The sequence below is a fragment of the Anguilla rostrata genome, chromosome 8 (genome assembly GCF_018555375.3).
Source record: "Anguilla rostrata isolate EN2019 chromosome 8, ASM1855537v3, whole genome shotgun sequence".
Lineage (NCBI taxonomy): Eukaryota > Metazoa > Chordata > Actinopteri > Anguilliformes > Anguillidae > Anguilla > Anguilla rostrata.
In genome coordinates, this window is record NC_057940.1 from 16,632,138 (window position 1) to 16,655,532 (window position 23,395).

The window sequence follows — 23,395 nt, forward strand, 5'->3', positions numbered from 1 at the left end:
CTACTGTGACATCACACTATAAACCATGTGTGCTCTGTCAACCCCAGATTCACCAATATTTACTGTTAATGCTGCTCTCACATGTCCTTTAACCCTCAAAATGATGATGATCCACCAATGGCTCTAACTTATGAAGGTGAATTTAAAAAATCTAAATCATACCCTCTAAAACATATTTTCTACTTCTCGGTTTTACACAGAGCAGAACGCCGTTATTTGGACTAGATGCAGGGCTAGTATGTATCTCTGTTGCTTCTTATCCCTCGATACAGGCATTTCACGTGAGCTGCTCTAGTGCGTTCCTAGCAGTGTGAATAGACAGTAGGCGAATGTTGGCTCCGTAAGTCGGCCTACATAAAGCCGCTTGAAAGGGAAATGAGTAAAGGCGCAGATTTGAGTAAAGGCCAGAGCAGCGCCTGCGGGCTGGCAGGTCGTGCCAAAGACACGGAACACCTGCAGGGGGAAGCGACACACTTAGAAGGTCACTGAACTCGCGGAAGGTAATTCAGGGCAACGTTCGGTCTCCAGTCGCTCTAATCCCGATTCAGCCGCCCTCTTCAAAAAAAAAATAAATAAATAAATAAATAAAAAAACCCGCCGGCCCAATTAAAACCAACAACGCTTGTGATTCCGGTGGAACGGCGTGTCCTTCCGAGCGATGGCCGCTCGCAAATGCTTCGCGCTGGAAAACCGTAACAAGGTTGCTTAGCGATGGTGTTATAAAACTATAAATTAGTTCAAAACGTGTTCCCTGTCACAGCCAGTGCTTGCTTTTATTTCATCACAGGCCATTTTTAAGACATGTTATATCATATACAGATATTCATTCCATAATAATCTAAGAGCTACATACGTAACTAAAGAGCCACAAACACTGAGATACGGGGGCCCAGTATGCAACATGATTGATAAAACTGATCCAGCTAAAGAGAACCTGCAGGATGGCTGCTTTGTGATAAAGATCAATAATTTAGACAACAATTAGCATTTCAGTGCACATAACTGGAGCCTAATTGGGGTTAATTCAGATAAACAGCAGCTGTACATGTGCTGTATTTCAGCAATTAAACCTTTCGTTGATGGAAGTGTACACATTTAATTATTCAATTATGAATGGCATTTATTTGCTTGGCTGATGCCTGAACATTGCAATGTACGGTCAATGTACGATACTGTTCAGCCACACAGATTAAACTGGAGAAATCCAGTTAAATGCCTGTGGTTAATCATCTTTCTCAAGGGTAAAATGGCAGGAAATCAAACCCACAAGCTGGCTTTCTTAGCACTGCATCACAATGCCTCTCACTGAACACGGAAATCTGGAAGATTCCGCGACGTGGCCGTGAGTGTTTGCCAGGCCTTCCTGAACCTCGGTCGCGGGCTCTCCGAGACGTTCACCTCAGTCTGGACCATGTTGACTCGCCGTGACCGCAGCTCTCGCACGCAGTTGTAGATGTCGACCACGCCCTCCCTCTCTGCCATGTCCAGCATGATGTCAATCACGATGAAGCAGCCGGTCCGTCCCGCCCCAGCACTGAGGGAATACCCACAACACAGCTCAGGGTCAGAGAGAGGTCACGCCCCCTTTCAAGCTCCAGCCAATAAGGAACAGACAATATAGAGAAGGGGGGAAAGTGAGAGAGGGAGGGAGGGAGAGAGAGCTAGAGAGGGAGAGAGAAGGAGAGAGAAAAAGAGAGAGAGAGAGGCCACAACCTGTTTACAGAGGCACACACCTGCAGTGTATGACCATGGGCCCGGCGTTGGCAGGGTTCTTGGCCTTGACCCTCCTAATGAATCCCAGCAGCCCCGAGGCATGGTAAGGCACACCGTGGTCCGGCCAGCCGGTGAAATGGAACTGCCGGATCTCCCGGATCTCATGGGCCCCCCTCTGCAGACAGGCAAACGGACAGCATCTCAGACATGGGCCTTCAAACCCGTCAGGAGGGACACTCAAAAGGGCTCGTTCGGGGCGGATCTTCCCTGCAAACTCATTCAGCTCTGGGTGTGGTGCAGCTCGCGCACGGACTGAACCCAAAGATCTTTAACAACCGCGCGGCACAACTTCCCAACGGGAGGCTTGATTAGCTCCGTGTTCCTCGCACTGGGATCCAATCAGGCGCTTATGCTGACCACAGGGGCCGGCGCGTACTTCAGTCACACTGTGGGCCGCACGCTGGGCTGCCCTGCATTAGCGCTGATCCCCGCTCGGTGATAATAAGTGTTTTTAGGGGGAGGGGCGCGGACGCGGCGCCCTGCTTCAGACACAGCGATAGAAACGGGAAGAGCAGCCGCCTCCGCTGCCCCTGAGCGAGTGCACCAGGGGACATGCCGCTCAGACTGCCCCACGGACACGACGGGACAGACCTCAGCACAAACAGCCACAGACCTGTTTTCACTCTGGGGATTTAGTGCTTCCAGTACAATAGGCAGAGAAATCCCACCATGAATGTGATTTACTCTGTCTCATCCGAGCGCTGGGCGTATTATCTACCCTTTATACACCCAGCATGGGGAGGACATAGAGGACAGACACAGGATCTCTTTAATGTAAAAGATTTGCAGGATCACCTTATACAGGTAGCGACAGAGGTTCAGCTGTATTTTATTTATTTATCTTAACCATGTTAATGTAGGGTATTTGATTCTTTCCATGGCTAAAAGAACCCAGGGTGTACTGGTAATTTATGCACAATGGGGAGCACTAGACTAGACATAAAAGCCATTGGCTTAAATCTCAGGTTTGACAACATCTGTGTAATTGGGTTAGAGAATAATAAACGGGATAACACTGTCAATAGAAGATTCTAAGCAAATCAATCATCAATGTAATGAGGAAGGAGGAAAGAAATGGCACTCTGATTCTGATTAATCACTTTCAATTTCTCATAACTGACTTCACATCCGCCTTATATTAAAAAATATCAGCCCTGAGTCATGGCAGAGCCAGCTTGTGCAGTGGTAAGCCTGTACTGTGACCTGCCGGTTCTGTGCTGTGGCCAGCCTGTGCTGTGACCTGCTGGTTCTGTGCTTTGGCCAGCCTGTGCCGCGGCCTGCTGGTTCTGTGCTTTGGCCAGCCTGTGCTGTGGCCTGCTTGTTCTGTGCTGTGGCCAGCCTGTGCTGTGGCCTGCTTGTTCTGTGCTGTGGCCAGCCTGTACTGTGGCCTGCTTGTGCTGTGCTGTGGCCAGCCTGTGCCGTGGCCTGCTTGTGCTGTAGCCTGACCCTGCTGTACAAGCACTTGGCTCAGAGGCGAAGTGTGCAGGTTGATATTGAGAATGCCCAAGAGCCTCTTCTGCTGTAGACTCGCACATGTGCAGTAGGCGCAGAGGAGCTCCTCCAATTAACATCCAGAAGGCCTGGCGGAGGATGAGAGATTCTGGAGAGGGCCGTGTTATTGCTTCGCCGCTTTGGAGAGGGGAGCCCTCCTCTTCCTCACCTTTTCCACGGCGAAGGTCCGGATGACGTACTCAGAGAGCAGCTGAGTCTCGATGAGAGTCACCTTCATGTCCCTGTAGATCTCTGTGTCGTCTGGCCAGTACTTACAGCACTTCACCTGCAGGGGGAAAAAGGGCAGGGTGTGATGGGCGGCGACTGCCCCACGGCCCTCGAGGGCCAACAACTGCTGATTTTCCACCCTCCCTTTACCTGGGAGTCAGGTGTGAACACAGTCTGGCCAACCAGTAGCACTAATCGTTCAGTTAATTATCTGTGAGAAAACAGAGTCAGGGCCAGATTCTGATTTGAACATCTGTAATATATACTATGTATATATTATATATATATATATGTATATATATGTATATATATGTATATATTAAATCTAAAATCTGTGATTCATGGATGCCACCATCAGCATACTGTTAGCTATAATTCCATAATAATCTAACAGAGTAATAAACATACTGTAGCTATAATAAATCTAATAAAGAACAGATCAACAAATATAGTCTCAAGCCACACACCTATGGAAACAAAGTCTAACATATTTATGTGCAAAGAGAACAAAGTAGGGTATATTCAGGAGTGTCCAGCTCTACTAAGGCTATATTATTATACCAATAATTCTTATTGTCTCTACTCTGTCAGTCACACCCCTTGGGAAAGGAGACCACACTCAAAAATCCAAGATATTAGTATCAGTAAATAACCCTTCCTGGATGGTAAAATAAACAGAACAAAATGTCCACACTGACTCAAAGTTGTTTGTTTGTAGCCTTTGTAGTTCTCTTCCGTACTCTACAGTACATTTTAGCAAATGGTCATTGAGAGATGCCTCGATTTGCTCTTTATTTATAGAGGAAAAACATATTTTTTGCTCTGCTCTCCGCTTTCATCAACATCCTGTTTTTTTTTTTTGGTTTTTTTTTTCAGCCATTCTTTCTGCCGGGAGTCTGGCTCATTTGCGGTCTGCGGAGTAAACACAGCTCTTCTCTCCACACGGTTTTCGATACCCCTCCGCACCAACGCTCCGCTGTCCTCTCGCCCCCTCACCCACCCAGCAGCTGCTAAACCTTAAACTGTTTAGGTAAATGCCATAAAAATATCACATTTCTTATTTGTGGACCTGAATCATGTGACATGGCGGGAACTAAACACAGTGCAACACGATACGCACAGAGACTAGTACAGGCACGACAGATTACATGGTACAATGTTCAGTGTTAAATCAACACTGATATTGTACATTGTACTCTGATAAAGCGCATTTTTGCTCTGACAGAGTGCACTTTACTCTGATAGAGCACTTTACTCTGATAGAGCACATTTTATGTCTGTAAATAGCTTCATGTCTTCAGCGCACTACAACACATCATTCATTTATTTTTCGAAATTGTAAAATTAGGCTGAATGTGAACAGATACTTTTTCTGCATTGGTGATTCACAAAGAAATCATTTTTAAATTAATGCCTAATTACAAATTGATATTTGAATAATTACAGGCTTTTTGGAAACATCTAAAAGTACTTGACAATGATTTGAAAGCAGGAGGGGGGTGTTCAGCTGGATGTGCTAGACTTCTGATATGTTAAATGCAACCATTTTCTTCTCAAAATTTCATTTTCTTGATAAACAACTGCACAGTTTGTACGTGACCACATCTTTTTACTTGCTCGTTTTTCATTGTACTCTGAAATTCAATATCACACATTACTATGAAACAACTGCTGAACACACTGTGTGTACAGGTGTAGGCGCAGGAGCATCAAACTTAAACTCAGTTAGCATTTTTCAAGGGCATGATCTGAGATGTATAAAAAAAACTTTTAAATTTATGCTATGTGTACGACAGCTTTCATACTTAAACAATTCCATCCGAACACAATGGCTCTACACTTTCAAGTTTGGCTTCCACAGATATTCTGTGTTCACAAATTTCAAAGTTCAGATAAGCCTCATTCAATATCAGCGCATGCCTGCTTCAAGGAATAACCATAAGAAGATTTCTGCCTTATCTTGGTTAAGGTAATCCTCAAATTAAAACGTCTCATTCCCACATTAAAAGATGTGTAAATGATTCCACAGTCTTCCTGGGATGGCTCTTTCCGTTCCCGTACCACGGTTAAGAGGACGGCTTAAAAATCCCATTAGTGCTAAAAAGAGATTCTCAGAAAACAGCCAGCACACATGTCCCCCTCTAACTCCCCTCAGCAGATGACACACACACACACACACACCCCAGTAGCAAAAGCATGAGGCTTGAACTGAAGTCGATTTCGTGGATAAATGCTGGCAGAAAAACAGAACAACATATTGGAACATCTGGAAGCGAATCTATCCTCTGAAAATTAATTACTGTACATAAAACCAATTAAGTGAATTCCTCTAAAGGGGAAAGAAAATCTCCCAACATGTTACTATAAACTTCCCTCTCAACTTAAAACTGAGGGGTTTTTCTTCTTTTGCTTCCGCAGCAAAAAAAAAAAAAGAAAAAAGCTTTAATAGGAAAGCGAGGGGCTTTTGTGGTATTATATCGCTGGGAAATAAAGAGTATGGCATGTGGCTGGGAGAACGTCCTTCTGAGGCGGAGCGCTAATTAGCGGCAAAATTAGATTTCGGTACCCGGTGACATCTTCCTAGCGTGGAGGAGGGTTTCAGGTCTCACTCCGACACCGCAGGCGCCTAATCCCTGATGAGAATCGTAAAGCTCTGGTTTCTGCCGGAATGAAATTAAGCGAAACGCAGTGCGCCATTTGATCGCTCCCGATCGGCGGCGCGTTTCGGGAATGAGCCGTTTCAAATTATGACCCGGTGCGTGCCGCCCTGCTTCGGGCGATTTATTTTCACATTCGCTCGCAGGGAAGCGTTCAAATAGGATGGATCCTCGCCACGGAGAAAGGCAAACCGGATGAAATACGAGGAGGAGCGGGGTTTCTTTCCCGTTCAGCGGGATCCGCGGCGGCTGGCAAAAACAATTAGCTCGGTTCCTCCGTGTGGGCCGCGAGCCGAACAGATGGCCTGCTGGGATATGGCTGGGAGATTCTTACTGGTCCCTCTGGAGGGCCGGCTGCGGTGAACGACGGCCTCAGGTCAGCCTACTGAGACCAGCGTAAGCTCCAAGGCTCCCTCTGAGGCGTGAGGGTAATTAGCAAGTCACGCAAGACGCAACGCTTGCGCTCGCACAACGCTAAAACTGACTGAGGTGACATTTTCTTTGCACTTCTTTGCGAATCTCTCGAATATGTGGTGCAGATACCCTGTGCTCTGCCCCTGAAATTGGCTTACAGGGCTTTTGAAAATAGTTTCTTAAATCTCAGGTGAAATAGTTTCGGAATTCCGTAACGTTCTTTATTAATGCCTACTGAATTTCTTGTTTTTGGTACCTGTACAAGGCACTCTCCATCTGATGTGCTACAAAGGAGGTTCAGATGGAATTTCTCCTCAAACTAGGACTGGGTACTATTTTTTAATGGAGGGGATTGCATTCGGTATGGACATCTTGCAGCTAGCAATTCCAACAAGGCTCTCCCTGCTCTAATAGTCACAGACCTAAGGACTGTCTGTGGGTTAATTATTGAAGGCCAAGGTAGAGAATATTGGACAGTGCTCTCACCCCTCTCCCCAATACCTACCCTTCCCACCTCCACCAGGTTGGTCACCATGACGATGGTGGCTGTGTTCTCCTGCCACACCATCCTCCAGAAGTCAAAGACAGTCTCCTGCATGGGCCCTGGGGACAGAGAGAGTCAATCCTATAAGACAGCCCATTAAAACAGAGACACAGGGCCCATACACACGGCAATCAGACACAGAAACAGAGAAACAGAAACCTTTTGTCAAACACACACAGTCATGTTAATAGCATCAGGAAAATACTAACTGTGACAGGTCTCCTTAATCAGCATAATCAGACTACAAGACTCCTCTTTCACCTTATGGTCTTGAAAAGCTAATGTCACACATTCGCTACAGTTCAGCGGGTCAGCATAGCAATTTAGAGCATTAACAACACAAGAATGGTCATAACATGATATACAACTTGGCCTAAGTCTGTCAATATGTTCACTGCCTGTGACACTGTGTTAACAGGACATATTTCAAACCTGTCTGTTTTAACTTCACTGGTTCTCATCTGCATATAAATGATGTAACAAATGCACACTCAGAGATGTACATCTGTGATTAATGCCAATGAAGAATTCACTTAATGTCTGAGTTGGTCCACAGCAGCAGACAAACTAACTAGCTAAGCTAACAGAGTAATCAACAGGACAGATCAGCAAACTGTGCTACCATTTCTATTTAGCTCACATAGATTTTAATAAATCCAACATTTAAGTCTGTGCTTAGCAATAATGGTGCACTGATAGGAATTCAATTACTGATTTAATTCAATCAAATTAGCATTGTTGTTAATCAACAGCCTGGTGTAAAATTTACTTTTGACAAACTAATTAGTGTATGCAAATCCCTGTATGCATGTCGTCAGGAGCCTAAGAGAGCTACCTTAAGCTACCGCAAATTGCATCCAGCAACTTAAAGCATGCACACAGACACACACACACACACACACGATCACTCATTATTCAGCGCTTGCCAGTAAAACATACTAGCCTCCCTGAAATCATATTACATTTACATTTGACCCTAATGAACTTGGCCCATTTCTCCAGGACTCTACTTAATCTCCTCAGTGCACTGTGCATGTTCTGGTTTATTTCCAACCAGGACACAGCATGCGGAATGATAATCACTGGCATCTTTCAGTCCGAGTGTCCTCTGTGACTCATCGTCATAACCGCACCCGTCATAATGCCTGTCCTCATAATGGCTGTGAGAATTGTCCGGTTCCTAAATGACATCAGCGGGCTTCCGACGGCACCCCTGCTCGCGATGATGAGAACGCGCCAGAGCCCCGTTACTGCGACGCGTCGCACAACGCGGGGAACGCGCCGCGCGAGAATAAAACCGCGTGATTGATCTGGGATTAGTCCCTGCAGCTGCAGGAGTTCACCTCAGGGAGGGTCTCTGACATCAGAGAGCACGAGAATGTTCCGGAGTGCCAAGGGCCCTTTAAAGCTGACGTGAACGCAGCGGCCGACTGACAGGGCGCTTCCGCGAGGCGTCGCGTATCGACTCGTACGGCCGCAGATGGTGCGCAGGCACGAGGAAAAGCGTTCGGTGTGCTTCCGGAAGTTTCCACGCGATAAAACACACATAAACATGCCACGCATAAAGATTAAAAACACGCTTAACGACCCTCTGATTCACAAAATAAAAACAAGTAGATGAGCCTCCGGGGGCTGCTTTCAGGGCCTGGATGCACACTAAACCTCCACCTGTTTCATTAGTTAAAATTTGCCACAGAAAGAAGAGCCTGAATGGCCACTCTTCGGCCACAAAACGAAACAAAATGGCCACCCTTACTTCCACACAGTGACAAAAAACCAGAATCGATGTACAGGGATCGACTCAAAGGGCACTCATAGTGCAAAGAAAGAAAATGAGAAAATTCCACTGTGTGGCTAAACTGCACTACAGTTTCTGTTTCTGTGAATGTGAAAAGGGAGGGAGAGAAAGAGTCAGAGAGAACGTGTGTATGTGTGTGTGTGTGTGTGTATGTTTGTCTGAGAGAGAACGAGAAGGAGAGAGAGCCTGTCTGCTGAGGATACTGGCTCACACAGGGTAGACGTCCCATCCAGCCGCGCAGAGCAAGAAAACCCCTCACAACTCCCTCCTCACAACTTTCTGATGTCTCCCGCTTGCCAGTATCCATTTCCCACAGACCACCCTTTTCCTTTGGAAGTGGAGTATGACAGCTGTAGGCTTCCACATGGGCCTGCATGTAATATAATGTCCACAACCGGTACACTGTACGCACAATTTTCCCACTGCATGAATATTTCATTTTACACACACTTACAGTTCTTTCTTAAAGGACACCTTGGCCAGCTGTCGGACAAAGTACAAGGAAGCTACACTGCAACAGCTCATATTAGTTTCAGTTGATCTCATGTAGCACATAGAGTACAGAAATGGTCACGGAAATACAGTAATCTTTTATTAGTTTAAGAACTTAATTCAATGTACAAAAATACATGAACTACGCAATGCTTTAAGGCCGATATAGAAGTCTTTTGGATGTCTTTGGATTGTATGTTCTTAAAAATTCCTGCAAGGTGACTTGCTTGAGGATTTTAAGGCCGGACTGTGAGTCTTAAAATGGATGACATTAACAGATGTGAATAATCCTCCCCAATCATCAAACCCTCCCATCCAATCATCAAATTTTCAGCCATACCAGCTGCTTCGATGCCTCCGGCCCTCAGCTTTATTTCCGCACGTTCCGTGAAACAGAGACTGTGCACATTTTAAGATGTAATACATATGGACACGGCCCGCGCGCACGTGTCCTTGTGTCCTCGTTAGTGTGTGACTAAATGACCATGAGCTCTCCTGGCTAAATGACTCATTAACCGTCACCAGTGGGGAGAGCATGGCGATGAGGTTTTTTATGGGGGGACAGCTGTTGCAAACCCCTCCCCTCTGAAGTGTGGTCGAACTCCTAACCGAGAGGCAGACACTTAGCAGAGCAGTCTTCTCTTTTTAGTTTGGGGACATTTTCCATCATACTGTCTAAACCTTGTGTTAACCAAAAAAAAAAACCAGGGCAGACCCATTACCTATACAGAGCTTTCGCACATTAGAGAATCAATCAACCTGCTCAGCTCAATCAGTAAAACAAAAGTGTGAGTATTACATTTAGTTATTTGTTTGCTGAAGCCTGAAGCCAACTTTCAAAAGGTACAGAACAATGGTAGTGAAAAGAACTTGGTGTCACGGTTTGTATTTTTCTAGTTACATTTTTTATTTCTAAGTAATAGTCTAAAAAAGAATTAAACTTTGCAGCACAGGGACAAGCAGTACAGTGCCAGACACCGTGTACAGACTACTTCTCAGAAAAAAAATAAAAATAGGACAAAAATTCATGAATTTCCTTAAGTTTCCTCCAGTGCATCAACTAATTGAGAATTCATGGAAGGCACAGGTGTCATACTCAATTTCCAGAGGGTGGCTCACTCAAACCAGTTCCCCTGGCTTAATTGGTCCACCTCCATAATTACTCATGTACTCTTGCACCTAGAATGTGCGCAGGGCAAAAGCACTATCGTTAGCTGCAAAAAGCAACATTTGCAAGTAAACTTTAAATGTCAAACTAAGTAGCGGATTTGACTAATTAAGTCATAACGAGGCCCTTGCGTAGGCTGGAACGAGAACGGGCACGCACGTTGCCGGTGGAGACGAGGTGGAGATGCAGGTTTTTAAACCCACGGACGGAAAGACAGTAAGTCGGCCTTGGCATCGTTGCCGGGCGCTGCTGCCAGCAGAACTCTGCCTGGCGCACTTAGTCAGGAAGGGCTGTGCGCTTTTTTAGTCTTGGATAGGACACCATTTCCTTTCAGGACCTTTCATCACCCTGGCCGTGTCTCAGAGCGCCCCGAAGCAGTTTTTGTCAGTGCACCGCACGCCACACTCCTGTCTGTTGGTGACGAACTGCAATAAATTATGTAGTGCGCCGCACTCCGAGGGAATGCTGAATCTTTGGCACGGAAGCACCAACTTCGCCTCATTCTTCAAGGCCGTGGTGCTGGCCGCGTATCGTGCTAGCTGTTGCACTAGCTGCGGACGTACGGACAAAGCAGACTATCGGACGGACTGGCCATAAGCCTGCTCCTCTTCACTACCTAAATTCACTAACAAAATTCAACGTCATCGGAACGGCGGCATGTGGCAGCGAGAACCATCAGGTATCATTATGATTGGGTTACAGCTTGGGTCTTCTGAGTGTTCTCCAGCCAATCAAGGGCAAGCTGCAATAACACAACAAGCTCACCTACATCAACAGACCAAGGGCCCTAAGATCACAAATCAGTGCCTTTTCCCTCCCCCCACACACATTTGAGATGCCACCTGATTCTACTGTCTTGTAAACCTGAGCGCGGGCGATGGAAGACGCGGCTTTAATAAACAGGTAATTCCGTAGCTCCCGCTCCTCTAAGCCCCGCCGCCAGTCTATTACCGGCTGATCACTCCTGCCTACTTCCTGGCAATGCTGGAGTCACCCCCCAGGCCCGGTGTCCTGCTGCGTCCAGTCGGCCCAAAGAATTTCGTAACAATTAAGCATCAATCAGACTTAACCCCGGGGGCGTCCCCACGCGCTCCTCAGGAGGGCATCTGCCGGCCAGATTAACGGGGTAACAAAACGAGGCGGCACGCGCCCGCTAATCCATTTATTCATTATTCCCCGCGCTCCTTCGCAGGCCTGCGCGGCTGATTAATTGTTCTAAGGGAAGAGGGAGGCGACGGAGGCATAAGGTGCGCTCCCAGATAAAGTGGAACCCACAATGCCGCATGCTGACAGGTAAGGACAACCGGTCACCCCACAAAAGTCGCTGCAACGGCAGAACACAGAAAAATGCATTTCTGTGTGCATGCCCCAGAAACTCTCTCTCTCTATCACGCACACACACACACGCATACACCCATAAACACACACACACGTGTGCGTACACGTACACACACACATAAATGCACGCACACACATATGCACACATGTACACGCACACACACACACACGGTCACATGACTGAAGTTCAGGCAGAATAACAGCTTCCTGCACTTACCTTGAGTTGCAATGTAGTGGTTAGGCCTGTGGTAGCCCTACAACAAAAACAGAGCCAGAAGAAAACATTAAAAAAGTGAGCTGTCAAAAATGAATTAGTGAACAGGGCAGGAATAATGCAACATTCAGGAGGCTGCCTGTTCAAATCTAGGCTGCACCACAAATATCCAGCTGTGCAAATGAATCAATAAGCTGTCAAATTTAAGCCAAGTTCCCCTGGTTAAATACAGCTGCCACGCAAATACATAATGGAAAATGTTTTCAGCCGTAGGAGTTTGCATTTCAGTTTGATGTTGGCGCCTCAGTGATCCAAACGAACGCTATAGAGAATACACATGTGAAATGATAACAAACGAGACGGCGAGTTTCAATATAAATGTGCAAAGAGCGAAAAATCAAACACGCAAGTAGAAAACCCCTCGCTTGGTGGTGCTCACACAAGACAGTGGTATAATTCCTCTCACACAAACTGCGGCACTTTTGAGTACAAAGGAGGCTCAATCTCTCAGGATTACCCTAATCCCTTCAAATTTGCTGAATTCCTTGTATTCTCATGAGAGACTATGTGTGGGGAAACAGAACGTAAAGTGCAATTCTCCCGCTAGTCTCTTATCTCAAACATATTCAATTTAACTGGACTGTAATTAATGTTTCAGAACTGAAATAAAAGAACAAACACAAAGGATAGTTCCCCCTCTCTGATTCTGTGGATTCTTTCAGCTATCAAATTATGTACCATTTTTAATGACTTCTTTATCTGCTCAGACCACAGAGTGATTTGTTTATTTTTTCAAGTAGAGACTTTCAAACCTTGTACAGGATTAATTGCAACAATAAGTATCCTGTATTAGCAGTTTTTGACCTCTAGTGTTATTATTTTTAATCCAATAAGATGCAGAGTCAGTTTGGCTGCTTGGGAACACTTTGTGCACTGCACTATTATTGCATTTGAAAACTGAATGTACACTCAACAGCCTATCAAAATGTGCTGAACAAACCATCAAAAAAATTAGTATATTGTCACTTCTTACTCTATCAAGATAAATGCATACATTGTGAAGATTTGCATAACTAGAGTAACAATGGCTAGATCCCATGCTGAAAAGACATTTAGAATGGTATTACTTTATGAATTTCATAAAGAAAATAAATATTTTCATGAGAAAAACTGTTTTAGATCACAGTTTTTCTTATGGGGCTATTTGATGCAAAAATGCTTCTACAAACTCTGATATAATTTAAACAATATAAATTTGGAAAAAAAAACCATTAAGAATGACAATAATTGTTGTCATGTGACGTATCAGTGCATGTGTCTATGTGTAAAGGATAACTTTGATTTCAACAAATAAAAGTGATAAGAAAGCCCAAATTAAATGCTGAACAGACACCAAAAGAAATTAGCTGAAAGGCATACTAATTGCAAAAGAAAGTGTCTTTATAATCCCCCCACCCAAATAAAGCATTGCTGGTTATTAAATCGGTACCCGTGACAGCACAACTACAGTCTGTCTACTATAATAGAACATGTGCTGTATCCAGAGCACTGAACATCCCTGTCAAACATAGGACCCCGATTACTGACAGCCAATTTTAGGACACCCCCTCTGAACCTGGTTATTCTCCCCTTTCATCAGTCAATCCTGCATCCTTCTTTGTGATGCTAACTTCCAAATGAGGGAGTTGTTTTCCAAAAAAATTGTGTTTTTATTTCAAAAAGAGTCTCTACTCTAGATCCCTGTCTCAAACTCCTTGTTAAGGTGAAGCAGTGCATTGTATTGGTTTCCAGCAAAAGAACATTAAATTATTCATCCCTGAAACCTGGGAGAGGTAAAAGGTGCTGATCCATAATTGTTTAGTGGACCAAGTCAAGATAAGCATCTCGCTCCAGGGTAACATAATACATAGATACACCTTACCCTGGGATTAGAGCTGAAGTCCCTCTGGGACAGGGACCTCACTACACTGCAAGCCTGCCAGAACAAGTGCTGGCCCGGTTGAGAGGGTACTGTAAGAACAGAGTGTGTGCGTGTGTGTGTGTGTGTGTGTGTGTGTGCATGTGCATGTGTGTGTGAGAGAGAGTGTGTGTGTGTGCGTGTGTGTGCGTGTGCTGTGTGTGTGTGCGTGAGTGTGTGTGTGTGTGCATGTGCGTGTGCGTGTGTGTGAGAGAGAGTGTGTGTGTGTGCGTGTGTGTGCGTGTGCTTGTGTGTGTGTGTGCGTGAGTGTGTGTGTGTGTGCATGTGCGTGTGTGTGAGAGAGAGTGTGTGTGTGTGCGTGTTTGTGCATGTTCGCGTGTGTGCTTGTGTGTGTGTGTGCACATGTGCATGTGTATGAGAGAGACAGAGAGAGAGAGACTGTGTCTGTGTGAGTGTGTGTAAACCCATTAGCTCATTTAAAAATAGGAACTCAAAGCAGGGTTGGGGCAAACACAGTGAGGCTAGCTTTAGATATTTGTTTAAAGCACATTGTGGTCTCGTGGATAGTCAGAACCCAGAACTGCTGGGATCATCAACAAGATGATTCACTTCCATCCGTGCAGCAAAAAAGGACAAAAAGGTTAATGCTAGTTTGAGATCATTCTATATAAATACACTCACACACACATTATTATTATTATTATTATTATTATTATTATTATTATTATTAGTAGTAGTAGTAGTAGTAGTAGTAGTAGTAGTATTAAATCTAAGGCTATGGTAAAACGTATTAATGGAGAACGGGTTACATTTTCACAATAAACAAGAGATCTTTCTCAGGAGCGTCTGTATAGCTGATCACAGTCCAAAACAGAATCAAACAACACAAAAGGGAATTTTTTACTGCTCTTATTAATATTTTACGAGCATATTGTGTACAACAGTTTATCAGTCTGGACAGGCTTGGAAATTATGGGTTAAAAGGCTTTCCAGAAAAGTAAAAAGTCATTAATCAGTTAACAGGATTTCTAAGTACTTTTCAAGTGAAGCAGGCATCACAGATTAAAGCGTTTTCAATCAGAGTGCTCTTTAATATGTATGTATTCTTGTCTAATAATGGGAACTGCTTTAGTGGGAATCTTTTATAAAGCACTCAGAGCGTAATGTGCCGTACTCTGAAAGAACGTCTGCTTGAATAATTAAAAGCACTGCGTTTGTAAGGTGTCCCGTCTACATAATAAATGTACACACGTCCCTTTGAAGACAGCTGTAAAGTCTCTAAATGACAGAGGGCTGTAAATCACAACACAAAGGGGGAAATGACCCCATGTGACCTTACGCATGTGCCCAGCTTTTGTGAGTGTGTCCAATCACAGTACCAGAAATGAGCATTTAGCCCCAGATTCCATCTTACCTCCATCACATATAAATTTTAAGCTAGCACTTTTTTCATTAGTTTATGCATTTTTTTTGTTTGTCTCAGCATCCACAAAATTCATTATTTCATAGCAGTGGTTAAAAGTTAAAAGAGTTGCTCCGTTTCGCTGTTTGAAGTTAGTGCACTGAGCTGAGCTGAAATAGGAGAATCTCTGTACAAAGCCACAGAACCTTCAACGAATCCAACGGTGCAACTACTGAACCCATAACGCTTCTTTGATTTCGATTTATGCACCCTATCAACCAATGGGAGCCACTCATTATCATATGGACAAAGAAATAAAATACTTGCAGGAAGACAAATAATATATGAAGAAAAAAATAAACACAGGCAAAAGTAATAGATGAATGAATAAATACAGAAACAAATTGCAGGAATGAATAAAATACGGAATACAGAAATAAATAAATACAGAATACAATTTAAAAAATGGAAAATATGCACCAACATTTTCATTTTCCTTGGTCATTTAATCAATTATTCATAGATTTATTTCTTTATTTATTTATTTTGGCAGATCTGGTCCTCCATAACTGTAAGCTGAACCACTGAAATATTACAGACAGATAGAGAATAAACTCTCTCCCTAGAGAGTGAATAACAAGCGCTCTTACAAGGTTTTGTGAGGATAGGAAAGAAAAGGGAAGGTAAGAGGCCACCCATTCCCCCCGAGCCGGCGTCACCAGCGGCCGAGCGCGGTGACCTTTCCGCAGAGAGCGCGGGCTGGCGCGTGTACTTACATCGATGTAATTGGCATTAATGTAATCCGAGCTCTGCTCCCCATCCAAGGCCTGCAGCCTGACACGGGAATGATCATCTGAGGGGGGGACGGGGACAGGGTGGAGGGAGGAGGGGGAACAAGTGTTGAATTAACAGTGTTAACAAGCGAGAGGGAGCTTTGAATTCCACACACAGGGCCTTGCAAAACCATGACAGCAGCAAAGGCTTCAGCATTATTTGTTCCCGGCTTTTCCCTGTTCATTTGAAATGACATTTTGGTAATGCTGTAACACAATAGCATACTCTGTAGTTTACTTCCTGTCTATGTGCTCACCCCTGATTGGCTCCTTACTCTTTACTGAGACAGCTGATGCTCACAGCCTCATACAGATAAGACTGCTTGGATCCCCAGCTTCTACTATTAAACCTGCTCTACTAATAATAATAATAAACAGTAATATTACTACTAGTAATAACACTACTTGTAAAATAAGGATGACCACAGATAAATATTACAACTGCTATTACTGCTACTAGCACTGCTCATAATAATAATGTCAGTAAAATTGGTCTCAGAAGAGTGAGTTTTTGTACACACATGCGATAATGTTCCCATATCGGTTCTTCATCCGGTTCTCATCTTTCTTTGCGGAATCCCAGGGCGCGGACTGTCCTTCAAAAAAGCTCTGAAAGAGGAAAAAAAGAGCGAGAGGGACAGGAAAAAAGGACATGAAACAAGGTGTCACAAGTCACTTCCTTAAATGATAACCAAGTTAAAGAATAGAGTCCTTTTTCAGCTCTAAAGGGGAAACATTATACGGAAAGAAACGAGACATCCACATCATTATTAGACATCAAAAGCTGTGAGTGCGTGTTCCTGGGAGCGCCGCGGAACCGCTAGCCCATTAGGGCCGGCGTCAGGGGCCCCCGAGCCGGGGCCCGGCCCGTCCCCGAGCAGCACTCCGCCGCCGTGCGCGCTGCCTGCTCCTTTTTGAAGGACCAGGGCTCAAGGAAAATACAAAATCAGCTGGCTGGCACATCAAACCCACACATCTGCGCGCGCCAACGCTCATGAAATATTAATCGCGTGAGCCTTTCGCGCGAGGAAGCTCAATCAGAACGATTCATCGAAATACATTTCCGCTAGAGAGCCACCGTCCAAGTCGGGGGGGACGGGGGGGGGGACGGGCTCCACAGAAAATTAAACTATTCAAGCAATGTGAACGCTGCCTTTCAAAAGGACAACGAAATGTGTCTATATATCATAATGACTGACAATCACCATCCCATCCGCATGTGTGCTTTCCAATATAAAACTTTCTTGTAGAGAGGCTCAAATAATTGCCATAAATACGCATGCTATCTTCCTCCACCTGCTTTCCCAGCTCTACTCTGACACATCACTTCACAAAATTATTAAATTAATTTAGATTTAGAAAAGGGCCTTTGAATAGCTGGTGTTAGAGTGCTTCACACTGACACTGGCCTAGGACAACAGCAACAGCATGCAGTAAGTGTTTCACATCAGAGTAAAGTGCTGGAGACGCCTAGTGAAAAATATTACCTGAAACTCATGGAGAAAAAGCGAAGCTCTCAGTTTCTGAATAGCTTGTAAATCACGAAAAAAAGAAATGCAACTTCAAATGAAAAACACTAAAATGGAAGCCTCAACTGTGCAAAATATTCACCCCTTGAAGTGGATAGTACAGGTGATGATTTCTGGGTGAAGAAACATATAAAAATATATACCGCTAACATTTCGATTGTGGTAGCTCCTGGACGGGTAACGTTTGATTTACCTCGCACTGTGAGCAAAACGCTGAGGGCAAGCTTTACTGCCCCCCTGGTAGTAAATATCAGAAATAAACTGGCCAGCAAGTTTTGTTTACACATGCACTCTTACTAAAACACCAGTAGCAATAACAATAAAACAAACGCTGATTCCTCTCTTTGCTAATGGGGAACTGGTACGGCGTTGGTTTTAAGACCGAGCGGCGTGGTTGGATACGAGTGCAGTATCCAAAGTACGGATGGCCCGTAATGGCCTTCGGGTTTGGAAAAATGTCTGAGTGCGGGTAAAGATGCGTAAACCTCTTATTTTTAAGAGAACCTATGCATCTGCGCAGCGAGAGGACATCCGTGCGTCCTACGGCCGGATTTAAAAGCCTTTCATGGAAGGCCCAGGGAAAGTGCGTCATCCTCTGCCATGAAAACGGGCGCTGCAAGGGGCCCTCCGGACGGCGGGCATTCCACGCCGATTTCTCATTCTTTAAAATGCACTGGGGCCTGCAAGCAAGACGTTTAATGGAGGGGTTAATGCATTGTATCCAAGTCAATGAATGGTGGAGGTATACTGGGACAATGGACAGGGAACATAAATAAAGAAATCCTTTATCTTTACCGTTGTTTTTGAAGACTATTTTGTAAGGTAATGTTGCGAGTAGCACAATCACTTTCAAAATTAAACTATTTTAATGTTTGTCCCTCATTTAAATAATAAATTATGCCTTACAACTTGCTTCAATGCGCACTCCGCAAGTCTGCCTTGATTTTGGTCGAGTTCCTCTGGTGAAATTCTGATCCGTTCATTGAAAGAAAGGCTTTCCTCCTTGTAAAGGAGGACCTTTTGCCATCACAACCGACTTGAAGTGTCTGACATCCATTCACTGTATGCACTGCCTCAGCGACAACAGTGCACTTTCAGATAAGCAGCAGAAAACAAAAGGGAGCTCGGGCACTGAGGAACAGAGCGCGCCAACAGAATTCACCCGCAATAATTTATCGTCCAAAACTCAAGCGGGAATCAATTCACTTTGACTGGAATTCATTTGTAGTTTCCAATGATCTGCTTTGAAAGATGAAGCACCCAGCTTTTCAGAATTTAAGAATTCAAAAAACGTTTTAACTTTTACACTGCTTTACACCGAGTACAATGCTTTTCTAAGATCCTTCGGGAAATCTGTGTTACAGATTTACAGATTACATTTGACCTTTTGCTAGTTCATGTGCTCACAGAAATAGTATGTAATGTTGATGCACACAAAATTAAACAGCACAATATAAATATTTATATAAAACGAAAAGAGTAAATCTCCGTAACAGAGAGCTTCCCTTTGCCCTAACAGCAGTACCTACTCTCAGTATTTAGCTGTTCCATGCACTGCACACAGAGAGAGAGAGAGATAGAGAGAGAGAGAAAGTGAGAGAGACAGAGCATATAACCCCTCTCCACAGATCTTGATCTGATTTAAACATGTAGGCATTTATAGGCCATTTTTGTGTACTAATGTGTAAATATATTTATGTATTTCCCCCTCTTTGTATGTGTATGTATGGTATCTGCATTGCCATTCTCTGTTAAAATGACAACTTTCCTATTCTTCTTCTTCTTATTATTATTATTGTTGTTGTTATTGTAACTGAAATGCTGCCTGTTATTTCTGGTGTTTATGAAGCAAGGTCATGCTCATGCGTCCATTCTGGTGTACTTCCATAGAAATGGCTGTATATTACAGGGAACAATTCCGCGACTGGTCATGTGTCCACATAGTGCTGTCTGATTGGTGGGACTTCACCAATGACCTACCACCGTTCAAAGTTCCCTTATTTCATCCAGTTGACTTTAAAATGGTATGCAGAAGGCACAAGATTGCAAGCTCTCCTCACACAAGACACAGTCCAGACAAAGCTGCTGAAGTCTGAGCACCAGACATCAGCAGTCAGTCAGTTGAAACCTGCTCATGATGAGTTGATAGCGTGCAGTGTTTTTCTCAGACGTGAGCTCAACTCCTGTAATATCAGACTCTGGTGTTATTGTCTCAGTGCCAGTTATGACAAAGGCGAGTGTTGAAAACATGTCTTTATACCCATGATGCAACTCAAACAGAGCTCAGGATTCAAGTCACAAAATTCCTCCTGTGTTCAAAGACTCAGACTCACACAGCAATGGAGTCAAACAGAGTCCAGCAGACACTGTCTCTGTAACCCCTCCCCCACGCATCTCACTGCAGCAGGGGACACATGCTGTGATATTAAAATATAAGCCAGGCTCTGGGGGGCCTGTTTTGTAGTTTTTAAAAATACAAAAATGGTAGTTTGCTCAGATCATGTACCTTCCACCATACCTTAGCAGATATCAGTAATGCCATACATATTCTCAATAATTCCCATGTACGTACAACCACTGAAGCCTGATCAGAGAGAAACTCACACTCTTGTGAATTTCCTGCTGTCTGCAAACACATAGAAAGAACAGTTTTGACTGCAAATTTTCCATCAGATGTGTCACTGTGGCATGGAGTTAAATGCCAGGAGAACTGTGAGACAGTATCACAGAAAGGTGGAAAGGAATGCATATGTTAGTAATTCATTCTTCTGGAAAAAGGTGGACTGTTTTCCTAGTGACGTGGTTAAATATTCTAAATTATTCTGATCTATAGACTGCCTCATCTTGGACAGTGATCTCACATAATGCTCTTTTAAATGCCCATGTTCTGTTACCTTATTTTTTATTATCAGACACGTGCATGTGGTGATTTGCTCTGAAATCCCAGTAATAGCAAGGGTCATTCCCTATAACTTGCTTGTAATGTGATAACAGCTTGGCAGATTGTTTTGGCAGAGCATGGTGATTCTTATAGCCTTATGAGTAATTCATTATCACAGGCTTGTTAAACAATCATTGTAACACAGGGTACAGAGTATACTTGACATGACTTATGGAAACGTTTAGAGACAGTGTATTGGATTCAGGTAACTCAAGCTCTCAACAGTTAACACTTTCATAGCAGCTGTAAAAACCTAACTGCTTTTACTTGGACTTAAGGCAATGATTTCACAACATAAATACAAATAAGATATAGACAAATACACAGGCGGACAAACAGAGAGTGGTCACCATATAACCTCCACTTCAATGGTAAAGGTAGCAGAAAATCCTAAATCCTAACTCACATAAGACACATATTCCAAAGCACATATAATGACATACATTCATCACGTCCAAAAATTGAAAGGACAGGAAAGAAGCATCTACATAGCAATATGAGAAGAATGATGTTGGCTTTGCTGATGAGTTGCTCAGATGTAAGACTGAAATGCTGTAAAAATGGGAGTGAAGCTCATTTAATGCCCTTGCAGATCTGGCTGTGACCAACTAGCTAAGTGTGTCACGTTTACGGTTCATGACTAGTAATCATTTTATAATGAGCTCCCTGATGCAGCAAAGCAAACAACAGTTAAGTATTCACTTTCATTGCAAAACAGTGGTTGCTAGCACCACTTACATCCTGAAATATACTTCATTTCATCATCTTTCCTGCTCACTCCTGTTCATCGTCTATGGACTTTCAAATGAATTCATGATACTGTTATTACAAAAGGCATTCCCAAGACTTGCAGCAGCCAATAAGAAGCTGCCAACGTATCACAGCAAAAGCAGAAAGAAAGCTGGGGGTGAGGGTTATTAGGTTGGTCTACGGTTCACAATGTGACAACTACATTTCTAAGAACTTGCAAATAACCAAAAGTGTCCGCTTACCTCATTAATCTTTTCCATAGTTAATGTACAGAATAACAAGAAGCAGGGGTCAAAAAGAGACAAGCGAACAGTTTAGTGGGGACCTCCACTTCCATCCTCATCTGGGTTAAAGGTCATTGAGCTGAGACAGGTTAGCAAGTTAGCATCTGAACTGCACACAAACAAATCCACACACACTCACACACACGCACTTCCACACATGCAGACACGCACACACATACACGCATGCACATACACGCACACACAAATGAATCACTGTCTCAAAACAGAACCTCATCTGCAGTTGGATTTACAGGATTTGGGAAGGAAAAACAACAGTGAAGATACAGCATTCTGAAAAAAAATGTGCATCAAGAATTCTGTGTGCTGCCTTCTGCATTCTCTAGACTAACTGACACTGCATGTACCTAAGCCACTAAAAAAATCTCTATCTATAATGAATTACACCCTCAGGGTAGTCCCAAACCACCAGCCCTGAACAGGTCTGAGCAGGAAATAGTGGGGAACTGCATCATTAATTTAATTCTTGTATCATTTCACCGGTGAGAGGAATTATGGGAAGTGGGGGGGGGGCATAGGTGCGAGGGGTGGGACGTTCATTACAGATACATATCTAACGCACAGGAACTGATGAACAGATATCTCCTAATAATGGCTAAATAAATGAGATAAGAGAGGATATTGCCCCCTTCTGGTGGGAAACGGAAATGATGATTGGTGGGGGTCAATAGTTTGTTCACATGTAAAGGGGTTAGGCAGGTTGCCATATTAAAGTTTGCAAATGTTAGCTACATTCTGTGAATTTAAATAGTTTGGGTAGAATATGATAATTCCACTAGATTTGGATGGTGAAAACGGAGCAGTGTCTGTCTGGGGAATTTCAGATTTTCAGCTGAACTGCATACCAGCTGATGGCTACAAGGTAGTTAAACGAATAGCAGCAAATCAATGGCTGGTGCACTGTGGGCCGAGTGCAAATGATGCTGGAGAAACACTAATAGCACACAGGCCATCTGAGAAATAAGTCTGATAAAACTCAAAAAAGAAGAAAAATGCAACAAAAAAAAACATGAGACGAGATACACAGTACAAAGCAAATTAAATTAAATTAAAACAATGAAAAACAAACTAAAAGATGAAGGAAACATGGGAAAAAAGGAAATTAAGAAATAAGTAGTGAGAAAATAAAAAATAAGGAAGAATAAAGAAAGAGTATTGTCAGTGTTGGCTGTAGTCTGGCTTGCAGACATAAGGTGAAGGACATATAATGTGTGTGTGCGTGTTTGTGCTTGAGTGAGTATGTGTGTGCGTGTGAGTGTTTATGTGTATAAGTGTGTGTTTATGTGAGTGTATATGTGTATGAGTGAGCATGTGTGTGTGTATGTGTGTATGAGTGAGTATGTGTGTGTATGTATATGAGTGAGTATGTGTGTGTGTATGTGTGTATGAGTGAGTATGTGTGTGTATGTATATGAGTATGTGTGTGTGTGTATGCGTGTGTGTTTATGTGAGTGTATGTGTGTATGCGTGTGTGTAAGTGTGTGTTTATGTGAGTGTATGTGTGTATGAGTGAGTATGTGTGTGTATGTATATCAGTGAATATGTGAGTGTGTGTGTGTATGCGTGTGTGTAAGTGTGTGTTTATGTGAGTGTATGTGTGTAT

General features: G+C 43.6%; 1 protein-coding gene across 1 annotated transcript in view; it reads right to left on the reverse strand.

Annotated features, from left to right (window-relative positions):
* The window catches only part of LOC135260959 (receptor-type tyrosine-protein phosphatase mu-like), a 179,144-nt gene that overhangs the window by 11,652 nt on the left and 144,097 nt on the right, over window positions 1–23,395 (reverse strand). The window contains exons 22-28 of the mRNA XM_064346723.1: window positions 16,792–16,879; window positions 16,214–16,290; window positions 12,121–12,157; window positions 7,069–7,166; window positions 3,434–3,550; window positions 1,734–1,888; window positions 1,399–1,534 (exon numbers count right to left, since the gene is read on the reverse strand). Coding sequence (XP_064202793.1) covers window positions 1,399–1,534; window positions 1,734–1,888; window positions 3,434–3,550; window positions 7,069–7,166; window positions 12,121–12,157; window positions 16,214–16,290; window positions 16,792–16,879 — 708 coding nt within the window. The remainder of the gene's footprint in view (window positions 1–1,398; window positions 1,535–1,733; window positions 1,889–3,433; window positions 3,551–7,068; window positions 7,167–12,120; window positions 12,158–16,213; window positions 16,291–16,791; window positions 16,880–23,395) is intronic.